This window comes from Cetorhinus maximus, chromosome 9 (assembly GCF_964194155.1).
Source record: "Cetorhinus maximus chromosome 9, sCetMax3.hap1.1, whole genome shotgun sequence".
Lineage (NCBI taxonomy): Eukaryota > Metazoa > Chordata > Chondrichthyes > Lamniformes > Cetorhinidae > Cetorhinus > Cetorhinus maximus.
In genome coordinates, this window is record NC_135887.1 from 87,486,190 (window position 1) to 87,509,900 (window position 23,711).

The 23,711-nt window shown below is 42.2% G+C and overlaps 1 protein-coding gene across 2 annotated transcripts in view; it reads left to right on the forward strand.

Annotated features, from left to right (window-relative positions):
• The window catches only part of LOC144684802 (inner centromere protein-like), a 78,322-nt gene that overhangs the window by 37,602 nt on the left and 17,009 nt on the right, over positions 1-23,711 (forward strand). For both annotated transcript variants that reach the window (XM_078549037.1, XM_078549039.1), the window contains 5 exons: positions 2,022-2,067; positions 3,320-3,371; positions 6,732-6,852; positions 22,268-22,298; positions 23,065-23,182. In XM_078549037.1, the coding sequence (XP_078405163.1) occupies positions 2,022-2,067; positions 3,320-3,371; positions 6,732-6,852; positions 22,268-22,298; positions 23,065-23,182 (368 nt within the window). The remainder of the gene's footprint in view (positions 1-2,021; positions 2,068-3,319; positions 3,372-6,731; positions 6,853-22,267; positions 22,299-23,064; positions 23,183-23,711) is intronic.

A 23,711-nucleotide genomic window follows, 5' to 3' on the forward strand; every position in this document is an offset into this window, starting at 1 on the left:
TGCTGACTACTGTGCCCTCTTGTCTGTGATGACTTTGGCAGGCTTCCTCTGGAGGTCCAAGGCCTTAAGGGCCATGGCCAGCTTTGGGTCTCCTGTTCAGGAGCAGGTGCACCCTTTTCAGCCTGAGCAGCTGGAGCTGATCGTGTCACAGGCAGGGGAGATTGAGAATGCCTGCACACCCTTGGAGTGTCCTGGCTGGATGTCCCTGTGGTCTCTAGCTTACGCTCCTCCTCCCTTTGGGTGCCTGAGGGCTGTTCCCTGACTCCTTGAGAAGAGGCACCTGGAGGGAGATTGAAGTGCCCCATACCCCCTCACACACAGCCGCTGTTGAATGCAGCCATGGCTACGGCAATGGTGTGCAGGTCTGAGCACATATCTGGCAGAAACTCCTGGACCTGGGCCTCCATCCTCCCCTTGGAGACCTCCATACACTCACATGCTGGAACCACAGCATCAGAGCATGTGGACACACTCCTGTCACTGAAGGCTTCTGACTAATGTAGCTGTGTGTCTCTCTCAATCTCCAGCAGGTGCATGGGGGCAGCAGCACCTGTAAGTTTCCCTCCATTACACTCCATTGCTGACCCCTCACTGTGGCTGGGTCAAAATTTTGAAGTTGCCTCCCTAACAGCAAGCATTTGGACTGTTGTGCTTTTCGAAGGTATTTAGGGATGGGCAACAAAAATGCTGGCCTAAACAGTAATGTCCATGTCCCGTAACAGAAACACAAAATTAGTGGTGATATGAGTTTGGAGTGAGCAGAAGATTCACTTACCCTAGCAAAGCAGATTAGATCATTGACCCGTTTCCTGCACTGCAAGATGGTCCTCTGGATCCCACAGGTGCTGACCTTCCTGGCAACCTCTTCCAGGCCACTGTGATCATTCGGGTGGCCCTTCTACTGCTGTCCTTTGAACAGGACGTCCTGCCTTTCCTCGATGGCCTGGAGGCGATGCTCCAGGGAGGCATCACTAAATCATGAGGCTAAAGGTTGCTGCCTTCTGCTCATCTTTATTTCAGGGTCCTGGTGCCATTATTGAAGGGCTGTCTGGGTGCCTTTTAAATGTGATGCCTGGACATTACGGTGGGGTAGCTGACTTCCTGCTTGCCCCACCATGAGACTCTGAACCGCACACGTGCATAAATAATGAGGTAGGGAGCGTACAATTGCATATAATAGCCTGCTTGATTCAACAGCGGAAATCACTCCCACTACAAGACTTAGTCCAGGAGCAAAAAATTCCACCCAGACTGTGGAGCATGAAATCTTATTGCATTGTCAACAAATGGAATTTAGGATTATTAGAAAAATACCAAAGAAATATTGTGGATATATGTAATATTTTAATTGATTTTGTGTTGTATGTTTGTTGCCTCTGCTGCTTTGACTGGCAGTTCTTGGATAGTGTAATTTGGCCTTTTCTTTTTCTCTGGCCTCACTTCAGATTTTGGAACAAAACCTGCACTTCTGTTAGAAGCTCGTGCTTTCTCTTCTCTAAACAGTTGTGGATGGGTTTGCTGTAATTCAGTGGAAGTTATGTGGCAAGGACTAACAAAGTATATTTCAAGAGATCATGACATAAAATAATTAATTTGGGATGATGAAAATATACAAGGTGAGGGATAATTGAAAGTGAGAAAACAAATCCAAATAGTAATAGGAAATGCATACCCCTTAATGTCATGTTGCAGTGGTGACTTAAGCTTGATTTTTGTATTCCCCATCATTCCCTCCCTGCACAATGCATCTTAATTTCAACATATTTGAATCCAGGACTGCTTTTCCTATTCTCTTGATGAGGGTGTCTTGTATATGAAATACTTTTTACAAACTTTGCAGTATTGTATTGCCAGACTAACTCGGCAGACTTATTTTAACTGACTTCTTGAATCCTGACATGAATCTTGATCCAATTGATTGAATTCTTTAATCTTGCAAGTTTTGTGTTCAACGCCAGTATTATTTTCAGTTTTGCATATAAATGTCATGCTTCATTAATGTTCATGTGTTTTCTCCATAGACTGTCTCTCCATTGAGAAAGTGACCGAAAATGCAGAAAAAGAATGGTGAGATTTTAGTTGCAGTTTTTGCTTAAGTACAAGTATCACTGGGGGTGGGAAAATAATCCTTAGTTCCAATTTGGAGGAGGAGTAAGTGTGGGAGAGACAGAACCTGTGAGGCGCTGCTCCTCCAATCGCAAATTTTGTCTCTCCCATGCTTGTCGCCTCGGCTCCTCCATTTACAGTTTCCCTCTCTCTGCTCTTGCTGCTCCTCCAGAGATGCACCCCATGATTGGAGGAGCAGCAAGGGCAGGAAACTGATTTGGAGGAGCTGGAGCAGTAACTCTGGCCAGATGAGTTTGTTGTTTTGAAGGGAGGTGAGAAATGAAGATAATTTACTGAAGTGCCAGTTAATTGGAGGGTTGGGGGTCTGGTGCAACTGATTCTGATGATTAGCTTGGTGCTGCAGCATTAATTTTTGTGTATTTCCTTTGCACATTTGGACCCATTAGTATTCTGATGTGTTCTTCACTCGCTTTAAACGGAAGTATTGAGGAGAAAGGACATGAAATAGGCAGAAAAAATTTAAAGAATGTTGGAGAGTGCTAATTACTTGCAGTTACATTTTTAAGAGGGGCTGCAGATTTGAGACTAATTCCCAATAATTTAATTCATACCAAGAAGTTAGAATTTTTGTTTTGGAAATTGAATATAGGAGATTTATTCATAATAAATTAAGAACAAATGACATCATTATAAAATGAGTTTATAGGAAACTGAATACCAGGACCTGACTCTCAGATTCAAAGTTAAGAGGTTTAATAATATATTTGCTTTCTGGTATTTGTGCTATCTTATCTACCTAAAGAACAATACCTTCTGGATCTGTTGTTTTTTTTTTTGGGTTATGTTACCCACTGTTGCCTAATAAAGGAGTTAGTGAGAATGAAGAAGTAGCCCCATGGGACAATCTCAAAAAATAACCCCTGTTGGGTGAGGAGTTTTGACCCCTGGATGAGTTAGATTGGAAAGCAGGTATTCTTCATTCTGTATGTTAATTTTAAATGGGCATAAAGTGGTTGGATCTGAACAATTTAAACTTGCTGTGCTGGGAAACAAACACTTGAAGCAGCCCAAGGTCAATTGAATAAAATCAGAAGTCATTTTTTCCACTCATGGGAAGGAAGGTATCTGTTGGTCTCTATAGCTAATTTACCCTTACCAAAGGCTAACAATATATCCATTGCCTGACCGTTTTTAGTTTCAAAATGTTCCATGTTGTAGGACACTTGGAAATAGCAATATTTTGTCATTGCAGTGTTGAAGTGATTGAACTTGAGCAACCAAAGCAGAACCAGCCAACCACATTGGTAGGTATAGTACAAATGGTATTGTTTTAATCAACGTTTTTGACATTTAACTTCTGTTTTTTTTTTGTTTTTAATTGCTAAGAGGTGAGTAACTTGAAATCAACTCACTAACTTTACAGTGCAGAAGGAGGCCATTCGGCCCATCGAGTTTACACTGGCTCTCTGAAAATGCATACCACCCAGTCCCACTCCCCTGCCTTATCCCCATAACCTTGCGCGTTCTTTTTTTTCAGATAGCAATCCAATTCCCTTTTGAATAACTTGATTGAACCAGCCTCCACCATCTTCTCGAAGTTTGTTCCAGACTCCCACCACCCTCTGGGTGAAAAGTTTTCTCCTCGCATCACTTCTACTCCTTTTGCCAATTATTTTGAATCAGTGCCCTCGTTCTTGATTTTCTCCTGAGTGGGAATAGTTTCTCACTATTTACCATGTCCATAGCCCTCCAGGATCTTGAATGCCTCTATCAAGTCTCCTCTCAGCTGCCTTTTCTCCAAGGAAAACAGTCCCAACCTCTCCGATTTATTTTCATAGCTACAGTTCTTCACCCCTGGAATTATTCTTGCGAATCTCCTCTACTCTCTCCAATGCCTTCACATCCTTCCTCAAGTATGGCACCAAGAACTGGATGCAGCACTCCAGATGAGGCTTAACTAGTATTTTATACAAGTTTAACATGACCTCCTTACTCTTGTACTCAATGCCCCTATTAAGAAAGCCTAAGGTAGTATATGCTGTATCAACTGCTCTCTCAACATGCCCTGCCATCTTCAATGACTTATGTACATATACACCGAGGTCTCTCTGTTCCCGCACCTCCTTTAGAGTTTCTCCCTTTATTTTATACCGTCTCTCCATATTCTCCCTGCCAAAATGAGTCACCTCTCACTTCTCTGCATTGAAGTTCGTCTGCCCAATCTACCAACATGTCTATGTCCATCTGAAGTTCAGGACTATCCCCATCACAGTCGACAATGTTTCCAATCTTCATACCATCTGCAAATTTTGAAATTGTGCCCTGAACACCACAATCCAGGTCATTAATATATTTCGGGAAGAGCAAGGGTCTGAACACTGACCCCTGGGGAGCTCCACAACAAGCCACCTTCCAATCTGAAAAACATCATTAATCACTACTGTTTCCTGTCACTCAGCTAATTTCTCATCCAAGTGCCTACTTTCCCTTTTATTCCATGAGCTAAAATTTTACTCTCGGGTCTATGGCACTGTATCAAATGCCTTTTGAAAATCCATATACACCATATCAACCTTCCCTGTTACCTGCTCAAAAAATCCAGCAAGTTAGTTAAATATGATTTTCCCTTAATGAATCCATGCTGGCTTTCCTTAATTATCCTGCACTGTCAAACTAACTATTGATTTGTCCCGCATAACAGTTTCAGGAAGTTTCCCTGCTACTGATTGGTCGGTAGTTGGCGGCCTTATCCTTGCACCCTCTTTTTTTGAACAAGGGTGTAACGTTTGCAATTCTCTAGTCCTCTGGTACCACCCCTGTGTCTAAGGAAGACTAGAAGATTATCAATAGTGCCCCTGTAATTTCCATTCACACTTCCCTCATACCCTTGGATGCATCTCATCTGGTCCTGGTACCTTATCAATTCAAGTAAAGATAGCCTTTCTAAAACCACCTCCTTCTAAATTGTAAATTCTTCTCATGTATCAGTTACTTCCCCTCACCGTGGCCTGGGCAGCTGCTCTTCCTTTGTAAAGACAGATGCAAAGTGCTCATTTAAAACCTTTTTTTTTCTCCTATCTCCATGTGCAAGTCCTTTCAGCCCTACTCTTTCTTTTACCGCCCTTTTATTTATATGCTTATAGAAGACCTTGGAATTCCCTTAATGTTGGCTGCCAGTCTCTCTTCATGCTCTCTCCTTGCTTCTCTTATTAGATTTTTCACTTCCCCTCTGCTCCTTCTATATTCAGCCTGATTCCCCATTGTATTTTCTATCTGACATCTGTCATACATGCACTTCTTCCTTTTCATCTTCACCTCTATCTCCCTTGACATTCTGGGGGTTCTGGATTTATTTGCCCTACCTTTCCCTTTCAAAAGGAATATACCTTGACGTTGCCTGCAATACTGTTTCTTTTGAAGGTGACCCATTGTTCATCCACCATCTTTTCTGCAAACATTTGATTCCAACTCACTTGACTCGGCTGCGTTCTCATCCCATCAAAGTTGGCTTTGCCCCAATTAATTATCCCTGCTCTGGATTGTTGCTTGCCCTTTTCCATGGACAGTCTAAACCTTATAATGCAGTGGTCACTGTTCCCTAAATGCTCTCCCACTAATATTTGATCCCCACTTGGGCCAACACATTCCCCAGAACTAGCCCCAATAGTGCCTTCCCTCTGTTTGGACTGGAAACAAACTGCTGCAGAAAATGATCTTGAACACATTCCAGGAACTTTCACACCTCTTGACCTTTTGCACTATTCCTATCCCAGTCTATATTTGGATAATTGAAGTCCTCCATTATAATCACTCTATAATTCTTGCACCTGTCTGTAATTTCTTTGCAAATTTTCTACCCTACATCCCTTCCCCTAGTGGTCTATATACTACACTGATCAATGTTATTGCACTTTTTCATCCCTTACCTCCTAGCCAGTGTGTTCTGTCCTTGACCCTTCTGGAACGTTCTCTTTTTTTCTCTCTCTCATACTGTAATGCCGTCTTTAATCAATATTGCCAATAACCACCACCCCCCCACACCTAAACTTTCTTCCTTTTCCTGTCTCTCCTCTTGCTACGGTCCTCTGAGGAACAGTCTCGCTCACCAGTATCCAAAATGGAAAGCGGTTAGAGAGTGAGGTAGTCTTACTATCTGCCTGTTTCTCTTAGATACTCTGGTGGTCACCTTTTCCCTCTCTGTGACTTCCCTAAATGTGCTATCAATGTAATCCTCAGCATTGAGGATCCACCATCGTGACTCCAGCTGTCGCTCGAGCTCTGCAACCTGGAGCTCAAGTTTTTGCAGCTGGTGACACTTCCTGCAGATGCAGTCATCAAGGGCACCATGTGCCTGCACAACTCCCCACATCCTGCAGGATGCACATTCCACATGACTGAGCTGTACTGACATACCTTAAACTTTATATAAAGTGTTTACTACAGCATGGCATATAATAAGTCATTTGTCACTCACCAATCGTCTCCTCCGTGCTGAGTCCAGAAAGGCCTATACTTATCAACCAATCAGCTTGCAAGACTCCTGTGACATCACTTTCAGATTTTATATGTAACTCACGGCTCTCTTACCACTGATTTATGGGTCCTTTCTCTCTCCGCTACTAATCATGTAAATGAAGGTTCTGAGTTGCTTTATTTGTCTACAGGTTCCTGAAAATCAAGGTCGTAGATGCACTAGAAATGCCACACAAATTGCCATGAGCAATCTCGAGGACAATGTATCTAAGCCGCAAGCTTCTAGGAATTCACCAGGAGTTCGGCGAAAAGGTCGGTAATTGCTAAATTTTGAGACTTCAGTAGGCTGTATTTCAACTTTACTCTGGAGAAGCTCAACATAGTTGCGTGATTTGTTTTCTAAGATGCCGAGCTTTTTAATCTCGTTATAAAAAGACTGGTCTCCCTGTATAAAATACATTAATGCTTGTAAATAGCCAAGTTAGGAAGAACAGTCAAGTTTTGGACATTGTCTGTAGGTCAAACAGCAAAGATTTTCGAACTCCACTTTGGGGACATTGTCATTGTCACCTCCAAGAAGTTGGAAGAAAAGCTTTACAGTGAGAAATATGACAGTGACTTGATTTTCATAAAAATAACCTTTGCTGTTCTACAGCAGCTATTGTATATGCTACAATACATCATTCGGTGATAGTCAAAATTGTAACCTCAACTGAGCTTGAAGAACCACAATGCTGATTTAACAAAGCATATAATTTGTATCACTCCGCTTCATATCTAGCATTTAAAAAGCCTGCTTCATTTAGATAAACCTCATGGGACAGCTGTATTATGTTTCTGTATAAATGGTGAGAGTTAAGGAAAGCTGATTTTCTGGTATAAGTGGCTTACTAGCTTGGTTACTTGGCAAATTTTATAAACTTTTTTGAGTTGAAACTTGAAAGAGGGTAATCCTTCAATGTCAGTAGGTAACTTCATCCCATGGTCTTATTACTGAGCTCTACTGATCCAAAAGGTCCCAGTTCCAACCCTTGCTCATCTTGGAATGAAGGGGACTGCATTTGGCCTCTGTGTCCTTGAGCTAGGTACAGGAAAATTAGTTTTGATTTTGATATGCAATTTACAATAAAAGTTTCTGCATGTGTGTAGGTGTTATAGGGCAGGATCAGGGTTGTTGTCTCCCACTTCCCATCACAATACACAAAAATATTGTAAACTCTCATTCACTGGTGTCCCAAAAAGAATTGGTCATTTGGGCAGGTGCCCAAGGAATTCTAGCCCAGTATTAAGTTACTGCTTGCAAGCAAAGACAAAAAAGGGCCATTCATATGACACTGGACAGTCCATATCAAGCAAGTTGAGTTACCTGGGAGATAGCAGAGAGGCAGTGGACCTGCAAGAGAACACACCAGAGAAGGAGGATATAAATTCAGACTGAGGTTCAGAGCTTACAGTTGCCTGGGGGAGAGTGGAGGCATGCTGTGGCTGCTGCAGCTTCTGCTGAACACCAGATTTGGGGGAAAAAAATAAAACCTGAAATCACAGAACTGTTGTAAGTTGATTGGTGAGCATTGTTACTAAAGAACTGAGCCTAAACAACCAGAAGTTTAAAAAACATTAAAAATAGTAATTATTAATAATTGAGTAGTGCTGAGTCTTATCTTGCATTTTTACATGAGGTTTATTATCACTAAGGTGATTATTATTAATTATAAGGGTTTGTCAGTATTAGATTTACTGGTAGTAAGGTTTATTAGTATTGGTAAAGTTTATTAGCAGTAGTAAGGCACTGTGGTGGACCTACATACTGGGACTGCAGCGGTTTAAGAAGGCATCTCCCCTCCACTTTCTCAAGAGCAATTAAGGATGGGCAATAAATGCTGGCCTAGCCAGCGACACCCGCATCCCATAACTGAATTTTTTTTTTAAATTAGAGGAATGTCAGGGTTGCTCCAAACTCTCAAGTGTACATCTGCACGATATGTGAACTCTAGGATGCTTTCCGTCTCCTGAATAACCATTTGTGCAGAAAGTGTCATCGGTTGCAGCTGCTTGAGCTCTGGTTCTCGGAACTTGAGCAGCAGCTGGCATCACTGCAATGTATCCGTGAGCTTGAGAGCTACGTGGATAGCACGTTTATAGATATGGTCATCCCACAGTTTAAGATTATGCAGGGTGAGTGAATGGGTGACCACGAGACCAGTAAAAAGAAACAGGCAGGTAGTGCAGCTATCCAACCAGTGTTCAGATCGGAATACTGATGAGAGTGATGGCTAACCTAGGGAGTGCAAACAGAGCCAAGTCCACAGCACCACGGGTGGCTCAGCTGTACACGGGAATACAAGGAAGACTGGAAGAGCAATAGTAATAGGTGATTCTCTAGTTAGGGGAATAGATAGGTATCAGCTGCAGACGTGAATCTAGGATAATGTTTTTCCTCCCTGGACCCAGGATCAAGGATGTCACTGAGCAGCTATAGAGCATGCTGAGGGGGGGGGAGGGTAAACAGCCAGTAGTTGTGGTCCACATCAGAACCAGTGACATGGGTAGAAAGAGGGATGTATGTGGTCCTGCAGTCACAATTTGGGGAGGCAGGTGTGAAATTAGCAAGCAGGACCTCAAAGTCGTAGTTTCTGGATTACTCTGAGTGCCATATGCAAGTGAGTGTAAAAATAGTTTGAAGCAGACGAATGGAATGTGTGGATGGAAAGATGATGCAGGAGGGAAGGCTTTAGATTCTTGGGATATTGGGACTTGCTCTGGGGAGATGGAACCTGTAGAAGCTGGATGGGTTGCACCTAAACAGAGCAAGACTCGAGTTCCTTGCAGGGTGTTTTGCTAGTGCTATTGGAGAGTGTTTAAACTAACTTGGCAAGGGTGTGGGAACAAGGAGGTAATATCAGAGGAATACCTAGGTGCACAAAATACTAAGGGAGAGCGCTAGAATATGGAATAGTAAGTTAATAGGTGGGGTTAGTAAGGGAGAAAGTAATAAAGTTAATCAGGGTTACTGTGCATGTATGTGAATGCATGGAGTGTGGTAAATAATATTGGTGAGCTGTAGGTGCAGATTGCCAAGTGGAAATATGAAGTGGCTATAAGAGTCCTGGCTCAAAGAAGAGCACGACTGAGTGTTAAATATTCCTGAATACAAAGTTGGGAAAGGAAGAAAAAGGGGACTGGGGTTTGGCAGTATTGATTTAAGGAGAGCATTCCTATGCTGGAGGAAGAGGATGTCTCAAAGGGGTCAAGGACAGAATCTATTTGGCTAGACCAAAAAGGTGCACTTGCCTTAGATGGTGACCTATGGACTACACCTATGGGAAGGGTGTAGAGGAACAATTGCAAGGAAATTAGAGGTGAAAAAATTTTAAGAGCACTTAGAATGGGAGACTTTAATTATCTGAATTTGGACTAGAATAGTAGTAGTGTAAAGGGCAGAAAGGGACAAGAGTTCCTAGAGTGTGTTCTGGAAAAATTTTTATGGCAGCATGTTTCCATTCCAATGACAAAGGAGACACTGTTAGACCTGGTTCTTGAGAGTGAGGTGGGCCAAATGGATTGAGTGTCAGGAGGATAACATTTAGGGGGCAGGTGATTGCATCATAAGATTTGGGCTGTCTATGGAAAAGGACAAAGAACAATTTAGAGTAAGAATAATTAACTGGGGGGAAGCCAACTTCAATGGAGTAAATCTGCAACAGATTTGGGCTGAATAAATTGGAATTGAAGTTTGGCAGGAAAAACGGTAGCTGAACAATGGGCTACCTTCAAAGGAAGTAGAGTTTGCACACAGTCAAGGTATAGTCCCTTGAAAGGTAGGGCAAACAAATCCAGAGCTCCCTGGATGCGACGAAAGAAATTAAATTAGAAATTAAATTAAATTGTGCACACATTTTGGTTAGAAAATACAATTGAGAAGCAGGATGAATATAGAAGGTTTAGAGGGAGGGGGTGTTTTTAAAAAAAAAAGCAGAGGCAGTATGAAAAGAGAGTGGCAGCTAACAAAAGGGAATCCCAAAGTTGTCTTTAGGTGTATAAATTGTAAGAATGGTAAAAGGAGTGGGGTTGATTAGGGATCAAAAAGGGGATTTGCATATGGAGACAGAGTGCATAGCTAAGGTATTAATTTTTTTTTTAACCAAGGAAAATGATGCTACCTAGGCTATGGTGAAAGAAGGTAATTCAGACATTGGAAGGGTTTAAAAATGATCAAGAGGAGGTATTGGATAGGCTGTCTGCACTTGAAGCTAATAAGGCACCACAACCGGATGAGGTGCACCCGAGGATACTGAGGGAAGTGAAAGTGGAAATCGTGGAGACGCTGGCCATAATTTTTCAGCCTTCCTTCGACTCAGGCGGTGCCAGAGGACTGGAGAATTGCAAACGTTACACGCCTTTTCAAAAAAGGGTGTAAAGATAAGCCTGGCAATTACAAGCCAATCAATTTTACTTTGGGGAAACTTCTGGAAACAGTAATTCTGAACAAAATTAATAGTCACATGGACAAATGTGGGTTAATTAAGAAAAGCCAGCATAGATTCCTTAAGGGAAATAGTGCTTAACTAATTTGGAGTGGTTTTTTTTTAAAGAGGTAGCAGAGTTGATGAGGGCAACGTTATTGATGTGGTGTACACGGACTTTCAAAAGGCATTTGATACAGTACTGTACAACAGACTTGAGCAAAGTTATAATTCAAGGGACAAGTAGCAACGTGGATACAAAATTTGGCTCACAGGAAACAGTAGTGGTTAATGGATATTTTTCAGGCTACAGGAGGGTTTGTACTGGAGTTCCCCAGAGTTGGAACCTTTGCTCCTCCTGATGCACATTAATGGCCTAGACCTTGGTGCACAGAGCAGTTTCAGAATTTACAGATAATATGAAACTTAGATGCATTGTAAACTGAGGAGGATGGTGCAGAACTTCAAAAGGACTGACAAGTCGGTGGAAGAGGCAGAAGGTGGCAGATGAAGTTCAATGAGAGAAATATGAAATGATTCATTTTGGTAGGAAGAATATGGAGAGACGATACAAAATGAAGGATACAATTCTAAAGTGGGTGTAGGAGCAGTGGGACCTGGGTGCATATGTGCAAAAGTCACTGAAGGTGGTAGCACAGATTGTGTGGTTAATAAAACATACAGTATCCTAGGCTTTATTAGGGCTTAAGAGTACAAGAGCAAAGAGGTTATGTTGAACTTGTATCAGGCACTAATTCGTCCTCAGCTGGAGTATTGCATTCAGTTCTAAGCACTGCATTTTAGGAAGGATGTGAAAGTATTGTAGAGAGTGTAGAAAAGATTCTCAAGAATGGCTCCAGGGGTGAGGAACTTCAGTTATGAAGATAGATTGAAGAAGTTGGGATTCTTTTTCCTTGGAGAAGGCTGAGAGGAGATTTGATAAAGGTATTCAAAGTCATGAGGGGTCTGGACAGAGAGATGGGAAGAAACTGTTCCCATTCATGAAAGGATTGAAAATGAGGGTGCACAGAAATTGACAAAAGAAGCAAAAGTGATAGGAAAAGTTTTTTTTCATGCAGTGAGTGGCTAAGGTTCAGAATGCACTGCCTGAAAGCGTGGTGGAGGCAGGTTCAATCGAGGCATTCGAAAGGGAATTACTATTTCTTGAAAAGGAAGAAGGCAGGAGAATGGCACTAGGTGAGATGCTCATTTGGGGAGCCAGTGCAGACACGATGGGCTGAATGGTTGCCTCCTGCGCTGTAAAAATTGTGATTGTGAAGTTTACCTCTGTCACGACTCACTGGGGATAGTGCGCTGTCATATCAAGCCCCGCTGTTCCCTGAGCTGCGACAAATGTGAGCGGTTTGATTAGATCGCCAGATTGCCCCAATTCTATCAAACTGTTTAATTTAGGTTAACAGAATACGAACACAAGGTTTGTAAGCTTAACAAGTAAATAACTGTTCATTAAGCATTGTCTGTAACCAATGGCAAAAAAACAGAAATATGAAGTGCTAACTTTTAGCTCTGTAACTTAAACTCCACCCCTTCTTAACCACTATACACACGCACGCACAAACAAGACACACAAAACATGGATTTTAAGGGTGAGATAAAACAGTTCAATAGCACCAAAACAAAAACAATTACCTGGAAAAACTCAGCAGGTCTGGCAGCATCGGCGGAGAAGAAAAGAGTCGACGTTTCGAGTCCTCATGACCCTTCAACAGAACTGAGTATATTTAGGAGAGGGGTGAAATATAAGCTGGTTTAAGGTTGGGGGGGGGGGGGGGGGGTTGGGGAGAGAGAGAGAAGTTGAGGGTGGGGTGATTGTAGGGACAAGCAAGCAGTGATAGGAGCAGATAATCAAAAGATGTCACAGACAAAAGGATCAAAGAGGTGTTGAAGGTGGTGATATTATCTAAGAAAATGTGCTAATTAAGAATGGATGGCAGGACACTCAAGGTACAGCTCTAGTGGGGGTGGGGTGGAAAGACTGACAGGGTATTACATTTATAGATTTAAAAATAATGGATATAGGTGGGAAAAGAAAAATCTATATAAATTATTGGAAAAAAAACAAAAGGGAGGGGGAAGAAACGGAAATGGGGGAGGGAGTTTAAGATCTAAAGTTGTTGAATTCAATATTCAGCCCGGAAGGCTGTAAAGTGCCTAGTCGGAAGATGAGGTGCTGTTCCTCCAGTTTGCGTTGGGCTTCACTGGAACAATACAGCAAGCCAAGGACAGACATGTGGGCAAGAGAGCAGGGTGGGGTGTTAAAATGGCAAGCGACAGGGAGGTTTGGGTCTTTCTTGCGGACAGACCGCAGGTGTTCTGCAAAGCGGTCGCCCAGTTTGCGTTTGGTGTCTCCAATGTAGAGGAGACCGCATTGGGAGCAACGAATGCAGTAGACTAAGTTAGGGGAAATGCAAGTGAAATGCTGCTTCACTTGAAAGGAGTGTTTGGGCCCTTGGACGGTGAGGAGAGAGGAAGTGAAGGGGCAGGTGTTGCATCTTCTGCGTGGGCATGGGGAGGTGCCATAGGTGGGGGTTGAGGAGGTGTGGCTATGGGTACCCGCATGGGCCCCAGCTATGCCTGTCTCTTTATGGGGCATGTGGAACATTCCTTGTTCCAGTCCTACTCCAGCCCCCTCCCACAACTCTTTCTCCGGTACATCGATGATTACTTCGGTGCGGCTTCATGCTCTCGTCTGGACTTGGAAAAATTTATTAATTTTGCTTCCAATCTCCACCCCTCCATCATTTTCACATGGTCCCTTCCTTGACCTCTGTCTCAATTTCTGATGATAGACTCCACCAATATCCATTACAAGCCTACCAACTCCCACAGCTACCTCAACTACAGCTCCTCACACCCCGCTTCCTGTAAGGACTCCATCCCATTCTCTCAGTTCCTTTGTCTCCGTTGCATCTGTTCTGATGACGCTACCTTCAAAAACAGCTCCTCTGACATGCCCTCCTTCTTCCTTAACCGAGGTTTTCCACCCACGGTCGTTGACAGGGCCCTCAACCGTGTCCGGCCCATCTACCACGCATCCGCCCTCACGCCTTCTCCTCCCTCCCAGAAACATGATAGAGTCCCCCTTGTCCTCACTTATCACCCCACCAGCCTCCGCATTCAAAGGATCATCCTCCGCCATTTCCGCCAACTCCAGCATGATGCCACCACCAAACACATCTTCCCTTCACCCGCCCTGGCGGCATTCCGTAGGGATCGTTCCCTCCGGATCACCCTGGTCCACCCCTCCATCACCCCCTACTCCTCAACCCCCACCTATGGCACCTCCCCATGCCCACGCAGAAGATGCAACACCTGCCCCTTCACTTCCTCTCTCCTCACCGTCCAAGGGCCCAAACACTCCTTTCAAGTGAAGCAGCATTTCACTTGCATTTCCCCTAACTTAGTCTACTGCATTCGTTGCTCCCAATGCGGTCTCCTCTACGTTGGAGAGACCAAACGCAAACTGGGCGACCGCTTTGCAGAACACCTGCAGTCTGTCCGCAAGAAAGACCCAAACCTCCCTGTCGCTTGCCATTTTAACACTCCACCCTGCTCTCTTGCCCACATGTCTGTCCTTGGCTTGCTGCATTGTTCCAGTGAAGCCCAACGCAAACTGGAGGAACAGCACCTCATCTTCCGACTAGGCACTATACAGCCTTCCGGGCTGAATATTGAATTCAACAACTTTAGATCTTAAACTCCCTCCCCCAATCCCCACCCCGTTTCTTCCCCCTTCCTTTCGTTTTTTTCAATAATTTATATAGATTTTTCTTTTCCCACCTATTTCCATTATTTTTAAATCTACAACTAATACCTGGTCAGTCTTTCCACCCCACCCCTACTAGAGCTGTACCTTGAGTGACCTGCCATCCATTCTTAATTAGCATATTTTCTTAGATAATATCACCACCTTCAACACCTCTTTGATCCTTTTGTCTGTGACATCTTTTGATTATCTGCTCCTATCACTGCTTGCTTGTCCCTACAGCCACCCCACCCTCAACTTCTCTCTCTCTCCCCCCACCTTAAACCAGCTTATATTTCACCCCTCTCCTAACTATACTCAGTTCTGTTGAAGGGTCATGAGGACTCGAAATGTCGACTCTTTTCTTCTCCACCGTTGCTGCCAGACCTGCTGAGTTTTTCCAGGTAATTCTGTTTTTGTTTTGGATTTCCAGCATCCGCAGTAGTGTTTTGTTTTTATCAATAGCACCAATCCTGAGTTCAGGATTAGATGGTTTGACTTTGATTGTTTTCTTCCAAATTCCTTGCAGGTTGTTGTGGTTGACACGAAGTGGTCTCCCAGCACTTGCAATCTGTGGTTCTCTGGTTGAAACTTGCTTTTAATGCCTCTACTGGTGATTTTTCCCCTTTTACTCCTGACAGGGGCTTCTCAAATAAAGCAGGATACAGCGATGTGAGGAATAGCCAGCTAGCTACTATGGCAGGATTACTGGAGTCTTAGAAAACACTAGCGAGAGAAGTTTCAGACCTTTCCTCTTTTCAGGCTAGGAGCTGACCTACTGCACTTCTCTCACAAAACCTGGCCGCTTGGTCAGGAGCCAATCAAAACGCTGTTGCTAGACAGCTTCCTCAAACCAGGTCTCCTTTCCAGCAACTTTCTGTCCAACCTGGCACACACTGTTCCAGGAGATAGCAACATTGTAGATTTTCTTCCTCCTGCTCCAGTGAACATCTCCTTTAAACTGCAGTTATAGTAGTTTTTAAAGCCACAGTCCAAGAAAAAATAAAAATGTTCTTTACATGCCTCCGCCCTTAAAGATGAAGTGCCATTTTAAAAATGCGTTTCATAGGATATGTGTTACATAGACAACAAACACTAGTTGCACTCATTTATCCACCTTTCCCCTTATACAATCTTAAGTATAAACTGATTTCCGTAATTTACACATGGGACAATGTATCCACAATCACTATCTTTACCAGCAATGTGAACGATCTTTACATTAGATGGAGCCTATTATTTCAACCAAACAGTCTTGCATTTCCAGTTTTAAACTTCCCAAACGCCAGCAGATTATGGTCAGCATAGGTTAGTGTTTCTTTTGTTAGTGTCTTTCTTTTTCTGTTCTGTTCCTTTGACCTTCTTTGCTCCTACTTCTAACTCCTTTCCTTGCTCTTGGATTTTGCTCTTTTTTTCTTAATCTTTGCTCTTGCCCTGTTCCGCATCATTACTATTAGATTTAACCCAGTTTTCTTTTTTGTTCCCTGCCTCTGCTTCTTGAGTTTGCGTGTTTTTCTTTTACCCTTGTTTACTTCTAGATTTATCCCTTTTTCCCTCTATCTTTGTCTTTACTCTGTTCTCTATCTCGGCTTCTAGATTTTGATTTGGCCCTTTTTTTCTCATGCTCTGCTTTTACTTCGGTCTCGACTTTTAAATTTCAATTTGGCCCATTCTGCTCTCTCTTTGCTTTTACTCTGTTTATGTTCTCTACTGAATTTCGGCTCTTTACCGTTACTCTGCTCTGGATCAAGTGTGCTGGATTTTGACTTGACTTTCTCCAACTCTTTTCCATCAGCCTGTTCTCGTGCTACTTTACATGCTCCCATTTTCGTTTTGGGCAATGGCCCTACACAATCCACTAATACCTGACTAAATGGTTCTTCAAAAACTGGTATGGGTATTAAAGGTGCTGGTTTGATTACATGTTGAAGGTTACCTACTACTTGACATGTCTGACACGTTCTATAAAATTGTGCTGCATCTTTATGAAGTCTTGGCCAGTTTATCAATGCGTGAGTTTTTCATATTCCTACATGTCATGCTCTGGGAATCTCATGTGCTACTCGCAAAGTCTCCTTACAATATTTAGGCGGTACCACTATCTGATGAACAACCATCTGTTCCTCATCCTCAGGCCTGAGGGTGTCTCCACTTCTTCCTCATCAGAACTCCATTTTTTAATGTAATAGCACTCTGGAATTCCTTCAGCCTCAACTTCAGCGTGAGCTGACTGTGCTAACTTGTTTAACTAGGGATCTGCTTTCTGAGCCTGAATTAAGGAAGACATGCCAAACACTTCCTTTTGAATTATCCTCATCCTTAAATAAAGTTTCGGCTACTCTAACATCTGCGAATGGTATTACTTTGACCTCTGGTGATGGACTTTGTTTAATTGCTCTGGTCACCACACACAATGGAAAAATACCAGGAACCTGTTCTTGTAACTGCTTTAGTTCTTTTGGACTTTCAGTGATTATGGGTGATGCTATACCTGGAGAAAAATCAAAGTTTTTGAGGAAAAATTATAACGTATAGCTCAAAGTCTGGGGGCTTGAGCTTGGGCTATTTTGGAACAAAAGCCAATGATGATTTGAGTGTATATTTAGTAAGTAATAAAAGCCAATAGTACAAACCTGGTGTTTCCTATCAAAATAAGATGGCACTGGAAACTGCTAAAACCTTCCTACAAGTGGAAGAGATGTCCCTGACTATTTTAAAAGGGACCCCAAAAGCCAGGTTAACTGAATTGGCAAGTAAATTAAGAGTAGGGATGCCTGCCAAAGCTAGGAAGGCTGAGATAATCGAAGAGGTAGCGCAACATTTAAAACTGGAAGGAATGTCTGGAAGATCAAGTCCTCCAAGGGTGCCTCATTTGAATAGGCTCAAATTCAGTTGCAAATAAAAAATAATAGTTGGAACTAGAGGCAGCAGAAAAGGAAAGAGAATGGGCATTCCAATGGGATCAGACAAAGGCAGGAGAAAGAAAACAAGAAATTGAAATGTGAAAACCTGATCTCAGGAATTAGAAGTGAAGTTAGAGAAGGAGGAAAGAGAGAGAGAGACAGAGAATTCCAGCTTAAAATGCTGGCAGTTAAAATTGAGACACCAGAAGGTGAGGCAGGATTTATCTCGATCAGAATCCAGTGGGGCTTGATAATACAGTGCACTACCCCAGTGAGTCGTGATAATGTTAGATATGGATTTGTTACCTCCAGACCCTTATTTGTAGTTAAGGCTACAATTTGGACCATGGCATTTTCTTTTTGAGTTCCTTTTTAGGACTTACAGTTACAAACTCCAATAATTTCCTATGCCTTCCCTTGCAACTTCCAGCATTCTGAAAGAATGTGTCCCACTTTATTACAGTGGTAACACTTCGGCCTTCAAAGGAGATCACAAAGTACTCCCAGCCATCCATTATTTACCCTGGCTACTTGCCTTCCTTTCACACTCCCATTTTCTGTCCTTTTCAAATTTATGGAAAGGTTTGGTTTTATGGATCAACTCATCGTCATCGATTGCTGCCTGTCTGGCAGTTGCAACCCTTTGGTCTTCAGCATGGGTTCTTATTACAGAAGGTAGGGAGTTTTAAAACTCTTCCAAAAAAATAGTCTGAGGTTTACCTGTAAAATGTATGTTACAGCAGAGCACAATTCTCCATGTTTGCATGTTGTGGTGGAGTGGTCAAGAAGAGGAAATCTCTTATTTTCCCCCCCACCCCACCATACTTTTCCAGCTGCAGGATGTTAAACCCTTTGAATATGGAAAGCTTTCTAATTTTGGTGCCTCAGTAATACACCAATTTTTCTGCACGGACCCATAGAATGTAGATTTTACAACTATTTCCCCCCAGAATTATTGGAGTGTTTGGGACCAAGTCATTTTTGACAGGATTAATTGGAATATTTTCAGGATACATGTACTTGATTGATATAACCTACAAATGTATCTGGCCATGGAGATGACTGCATTAGCAATCTAGTTTTCTTTGAGCATCATTTGTGTAACAGCCTCCATTCTTAATTTATTTAATTTCCAGAAATTGGCATCAAATTGTCTTTGCCCTTATCTCCTCGGGCTGACTCTTAGTCTTAGTTACCTTGTTTCTACTAGGTGCAAATGTCCAATGTAGAAGTGGCTATAACTTGGCTTCTTAGAGCATAGAAGAGGGCCATTCGCCTATTGCGTGTGCATGGCACTTTGAAAGAACTGTTGAGTTGTGTCCCACACTCCATCCTTTTCTCCACCCCCACCCCCGACTAACCCTGCAAATTAGTCTTCAAGTGCATGCCAAATTGTCTTTTGAACAATCCTATGGAATCCAAAACCCATTCAGGTGATGGGTTCCTGATCTGAACTCGCTGTTTGGGGAGGAAATTCTCAATTTCTCCCTCTACTACTTTTGCTGATCATTTTAAATCTATAAACTCTGGTAACTGGTGCACTTGGCAGATGAAGTACTTTCTACCTACTTATTCTATCAAAATTGAGAAGTAAGAGTTATTCAAAATGTTCTTTTTCTGCTCTAAGGAGCACTATACCAGTCTCTTCAATCTCTTCGTAATGAAGACCTTCATCTCTGTTATAACCCTGGTGGTGGTACACCTTTGTTATTCACATGCCCAAGCTGTAAATAACTGTTTTCTCATGATTGAAGAGTCTGATATGAGATTGGCATAGGCATCCACAACTGGCACTTCATGTTGGTGCTTGGGGGAACTTGTGTAGATGCACCACCCCTGGCCTTCCTCTAGATACATTGGATATTGTTAATTTGACATAGATGCTCCTCGAAGCATCCTGAACCAAATTTTTGTCTTTTTTCAGATCCTTTTGCCTCAAACATTATACTGCCTCTCCTTGTTTCTAAAATAGCATCACTAGTTGCGATATCTGTAGCGACCAATAACTTAATTTTAAAAATAAATTCGAACTTCTAGTTAATAACTGAAAGGTTGAAATGACCAGATTTCAAGTTTTAAGATGTTTACTGTAACAAAATACTAAAATTACTTGTAACTAAACACTATCTTTTGTAGGCAACTTATACTTCAAACCACAGAATTGAACACTCCCATTATTTTTAGCACAACCGAAAACGCACACTTCACAGATATACATTACACTGTCCCCTAGTAGGTACTACATTCTTCCAGAATCGATCCAAAATGATTCTTGGCTCCCTAGGGTTTACTTCTATTTTTTTCTTCTCAGCCTGGTAACCTCTAACCCCAGAACTGTTGTTCATGTTGAGAGTATTTCTGGGGATCCTCCCTCTAGAGCAGCTTCGATTCAACTCCTCACTAGTTTGGTTGCTCTAATCCAAGCATGTGCTTTCCCCTGCACTCCAGCTCAGTGAACCAGATACTTTCAGCGTCTAGTTGCCTGCCCTCCCCTGGATCCTGACAGACTAACCCATCTATTTGTGATATACAGTGATATTTTAGGAAAGCCTACAGCCTGATCTTTGCAAAGGCTTCCTCCTAAACCCTTCCATGGCAATGTGAAACATGTGGACCTTGTATCCAGGAAGAAGTGCTAGTTTGTTTTTCTTTCGACCCCACAATCAAATGGACAGTTCAAAGTATACACTTTTTACAACCTGACAATCTTGACACATCTCTGGGACTTGGAGACTTAGTCTGTCCATTGGCATCACAGCTGCTTTGTGATTGTCTGCAAGTGTGAATACCTTGCACCTTTTTCCCCTGTAAAACCATCTTTAGCAATCGAATCACCCAGGCTTGCTGGTCAGGCTAATTTCAGAGCAGGTCACATGAGCCCCTTCATTTTACTTTAAATTTAAAGATTGTCCCAAACACAGTTTTATAAACCTCAATTGTAACACACTTCATACTTATCCACATTTAAATTGTATCTGCCATGCGTCTGTCCACTTTAACCAGTTTGTCTCACTGCTTACTATGTTGGTCAAGTTTTATATATTCTGCCAATGTTGTAATTGTATTCCTTATACCCAAAAAAAAGGCAATGATCCTAATGCAAACTCCTGAGGGACCTAACCAGATATTTCTGTCCAATCAGCTACATCTGTTCACTACTACCCTTTGCCTTCTATCTCTTAGCCAATGATAAGCTCCCACCAATACTACTTTGGAAAATTGAAGCACATACTTTAGTTCTATGTTATATGATACCTTATCAAACGCTTTTTGAAAGTCAGTTAAATACATCTGTTGCGCTACTTTCATCATGCCTCAGTTAGTTAGCCAGATTTGCCTTCAAATCTTTTTTTTTATTCATTCATGGGATGTGGGCTTTGCTGACTGGGCCAGCATTTATTGCCCATCCCTAGTTGCCCTTGAGAAGGTGGTGGTGAGCTTCCTTCTTGAACCACTGCAGTTCATGTGGTGTACTTACACCCACTGTGCTATTAGGAAGGGAGTTCCAGGATTTTGACCCAGTGACAGTGAAGGAACGGCGATACATTTCCAAGTCAGGATGGTGAACTTCCAGGCGGTGTCATTCCCATCTACCTGATACCCTTGTCCTTCTAGATGGTAGTGGTCATGGGTTTGGAAGGTGCTGTCGAAGGAGCCTTGGTGAATTCCTGGACTTAGATGGTACACACTGCTGTCACTGTGTGTTGGTGGTGGAGGGAGTGAATGTTTGTGGATGTGGTGCCAATCAAGTGGGCTGCTTTGTCCTGGATGATGTCCAGCTTCTTGAGTGTTGTTGGAGCTGCACTCATCCAGGCAAGTGGAGAGTATTCCATCACACTCCTGACTTGTGCCTTGTAAATGGTGGACAGGCTTTGGGGAGTCGGGAGGTGGGTTACTCGTTGCGCTATTCCTAGCCTCTGATCTGCTATTGTAGCCACAATATCTATATGGCTAATCCAGTTCACCCCCACCTACCCCCCTGCAAGGATGTTGATGGTGGGGGATTCAGTGATGGTAATGCCATTGACATCAAGAGGCAATGGTTGGATTCTCTCTTGTTGGAGGTGATCATCGCCTGACACTTGTGTGGCACAAATGTTACTTGCCACTTGTCAGCCCAAGCCTAGATGTTGCCCCTATAACCCATGCTTCTCCAAGTGATATTTTTGTCCTTGATTTATGGTATCCAGTAACCTTGTGATCACTGATGTCAAATTACCATAAATTGGGATTTTAAGGAGTAGGAGGAATTCAAATTAAAAAGTTGGTAAGTGCCATTAGATCAGTGATGGGATTTAACTGCATCTAGACTGCAACTGACCTGGGGCACTTGATGCTTCCAGTTCAAAATGAAGGGGCAAGACCAAAGCAATAATGGAGAGAAAAGGATTCATTTCTTCAGTGTACACCTATTTTGGAATGGACCTGAAGGGAAACTGGTTGATGCTTAACAGGAATTGAGTACCAGAATGAAAGCTACTGAATGAGTAGATTGAACAGCAGCTTTGAAACTGGCTAGTAACCATTGCAGTTTTGTTAAGAGTAGGATTTTTTTTGTTTCTTGGTGTTTTGATATTTGTGTTTTAACTCCACAGAAAGCAACAATTCTGATAATCAGAGGCTTGGGTGAGTTTGTGTGTGTGGACTATTGTAAGCTGGATTTTAAATGCATGAAAAGCTTAATATCCTGAAATTAAATGTTGTACTGGTCATATGACCAATATTCTATTAACTTATTTCTGGCTCCAAATACCAAAAGATAAAATTCCTGGTTGACTGTTTTGCATATTTCATGTTCGTGCGAAGAGGGATTAGACTGAAAAATTCTGTGGTAGTATGCGGAGTTCGTAAATGATCTGGGAATCCACATTCCCTAAATGTCGAGGCTATTGTTGCAATTCTTGGCGTGTGTAGTTATCCCTGCAACTTTAGAAAACAGTCTGATTCTTAGCTTGGGACAGATGGAGGCATAGTTTTGTTAAACTGAAGCCTGAAACATGTGGCATGATATGACAATCTCATGCAGTCTCTAAATGATAGTGGACGAACTTGGTCATTCGGCCTTTTGCCTGCCTCCTTGTGCTTGGAAGCGCAATAATTAATAGAATGGAGATAATTTCCAAAGCAATTGCCATAATATTTAAAATTTTAAGTGGTCTTGGTTTCTGTGCATCAGCAAGTTCTGTTAAATATCCTTAAGCGAAGGGAATTTTAGTCAAGTAAGGATTAGAGTTCTGTAATGTGGCCTGATAAACATAGATATAAAAAAAGTTGTTCCAGAATGTTGGTAAAATAAAATGACACAAAAGTATAGGATTACAGAGGCTCGGATCATACTGTTTTGGTCATCTAATTTGGAACATCGTTAGCATTATGTTTTGCTCGCTCTTAGATGCAAAAATAGTTGCAAACAAGGAGTGGAAGATGTGCTTAATAGCTCTGGGGTATTGAACTGTGATGATTCTCCACCAAGAAAGAAGACCCCTTCACCACCTTGTCCTGCTAGTAAAGTAAGTCTTGCAAGTAAAACTTTCCATAATTTTTGCATTACCCCATTTTAAAACGTATACTTGTTTAACCTCCCTATCTGCCAGGTGGATATGGGGGATGCTATCTTTTTGATGTTCTTCACGATATCCTTGTGAAAACTACATAATGACCTTTTGCTCTTGCACAATTTATTTTCACCCTCATAAAAGTTTAGAGGACAACAAGATAATTGATCCCATTGTTCTATTAGAGAACTAGCACAGGAGCAATCCTTTAATTCCCAGTCTGTTTACCATACCCACTTTAATTTTGCACTATTTACCATTTCCCTTTTTAAAAGCTTCCACAGCTGTTTTGGTTAGCATTGTTGTAAACTACCTATTTGTGTTCAAGCAATGGACTCCCTAATCAATGGAAGCGATTTGTTTTCTACCTGCCCCTCCAAAAACTTCTATACTTATAATTTCCTCTTAACCTTCTTTGGTAACAAAGAATCTTAGTTTTATTAATGTTATAAGTAAAGTCTTTCTACTTCTGGTGATTATCCTG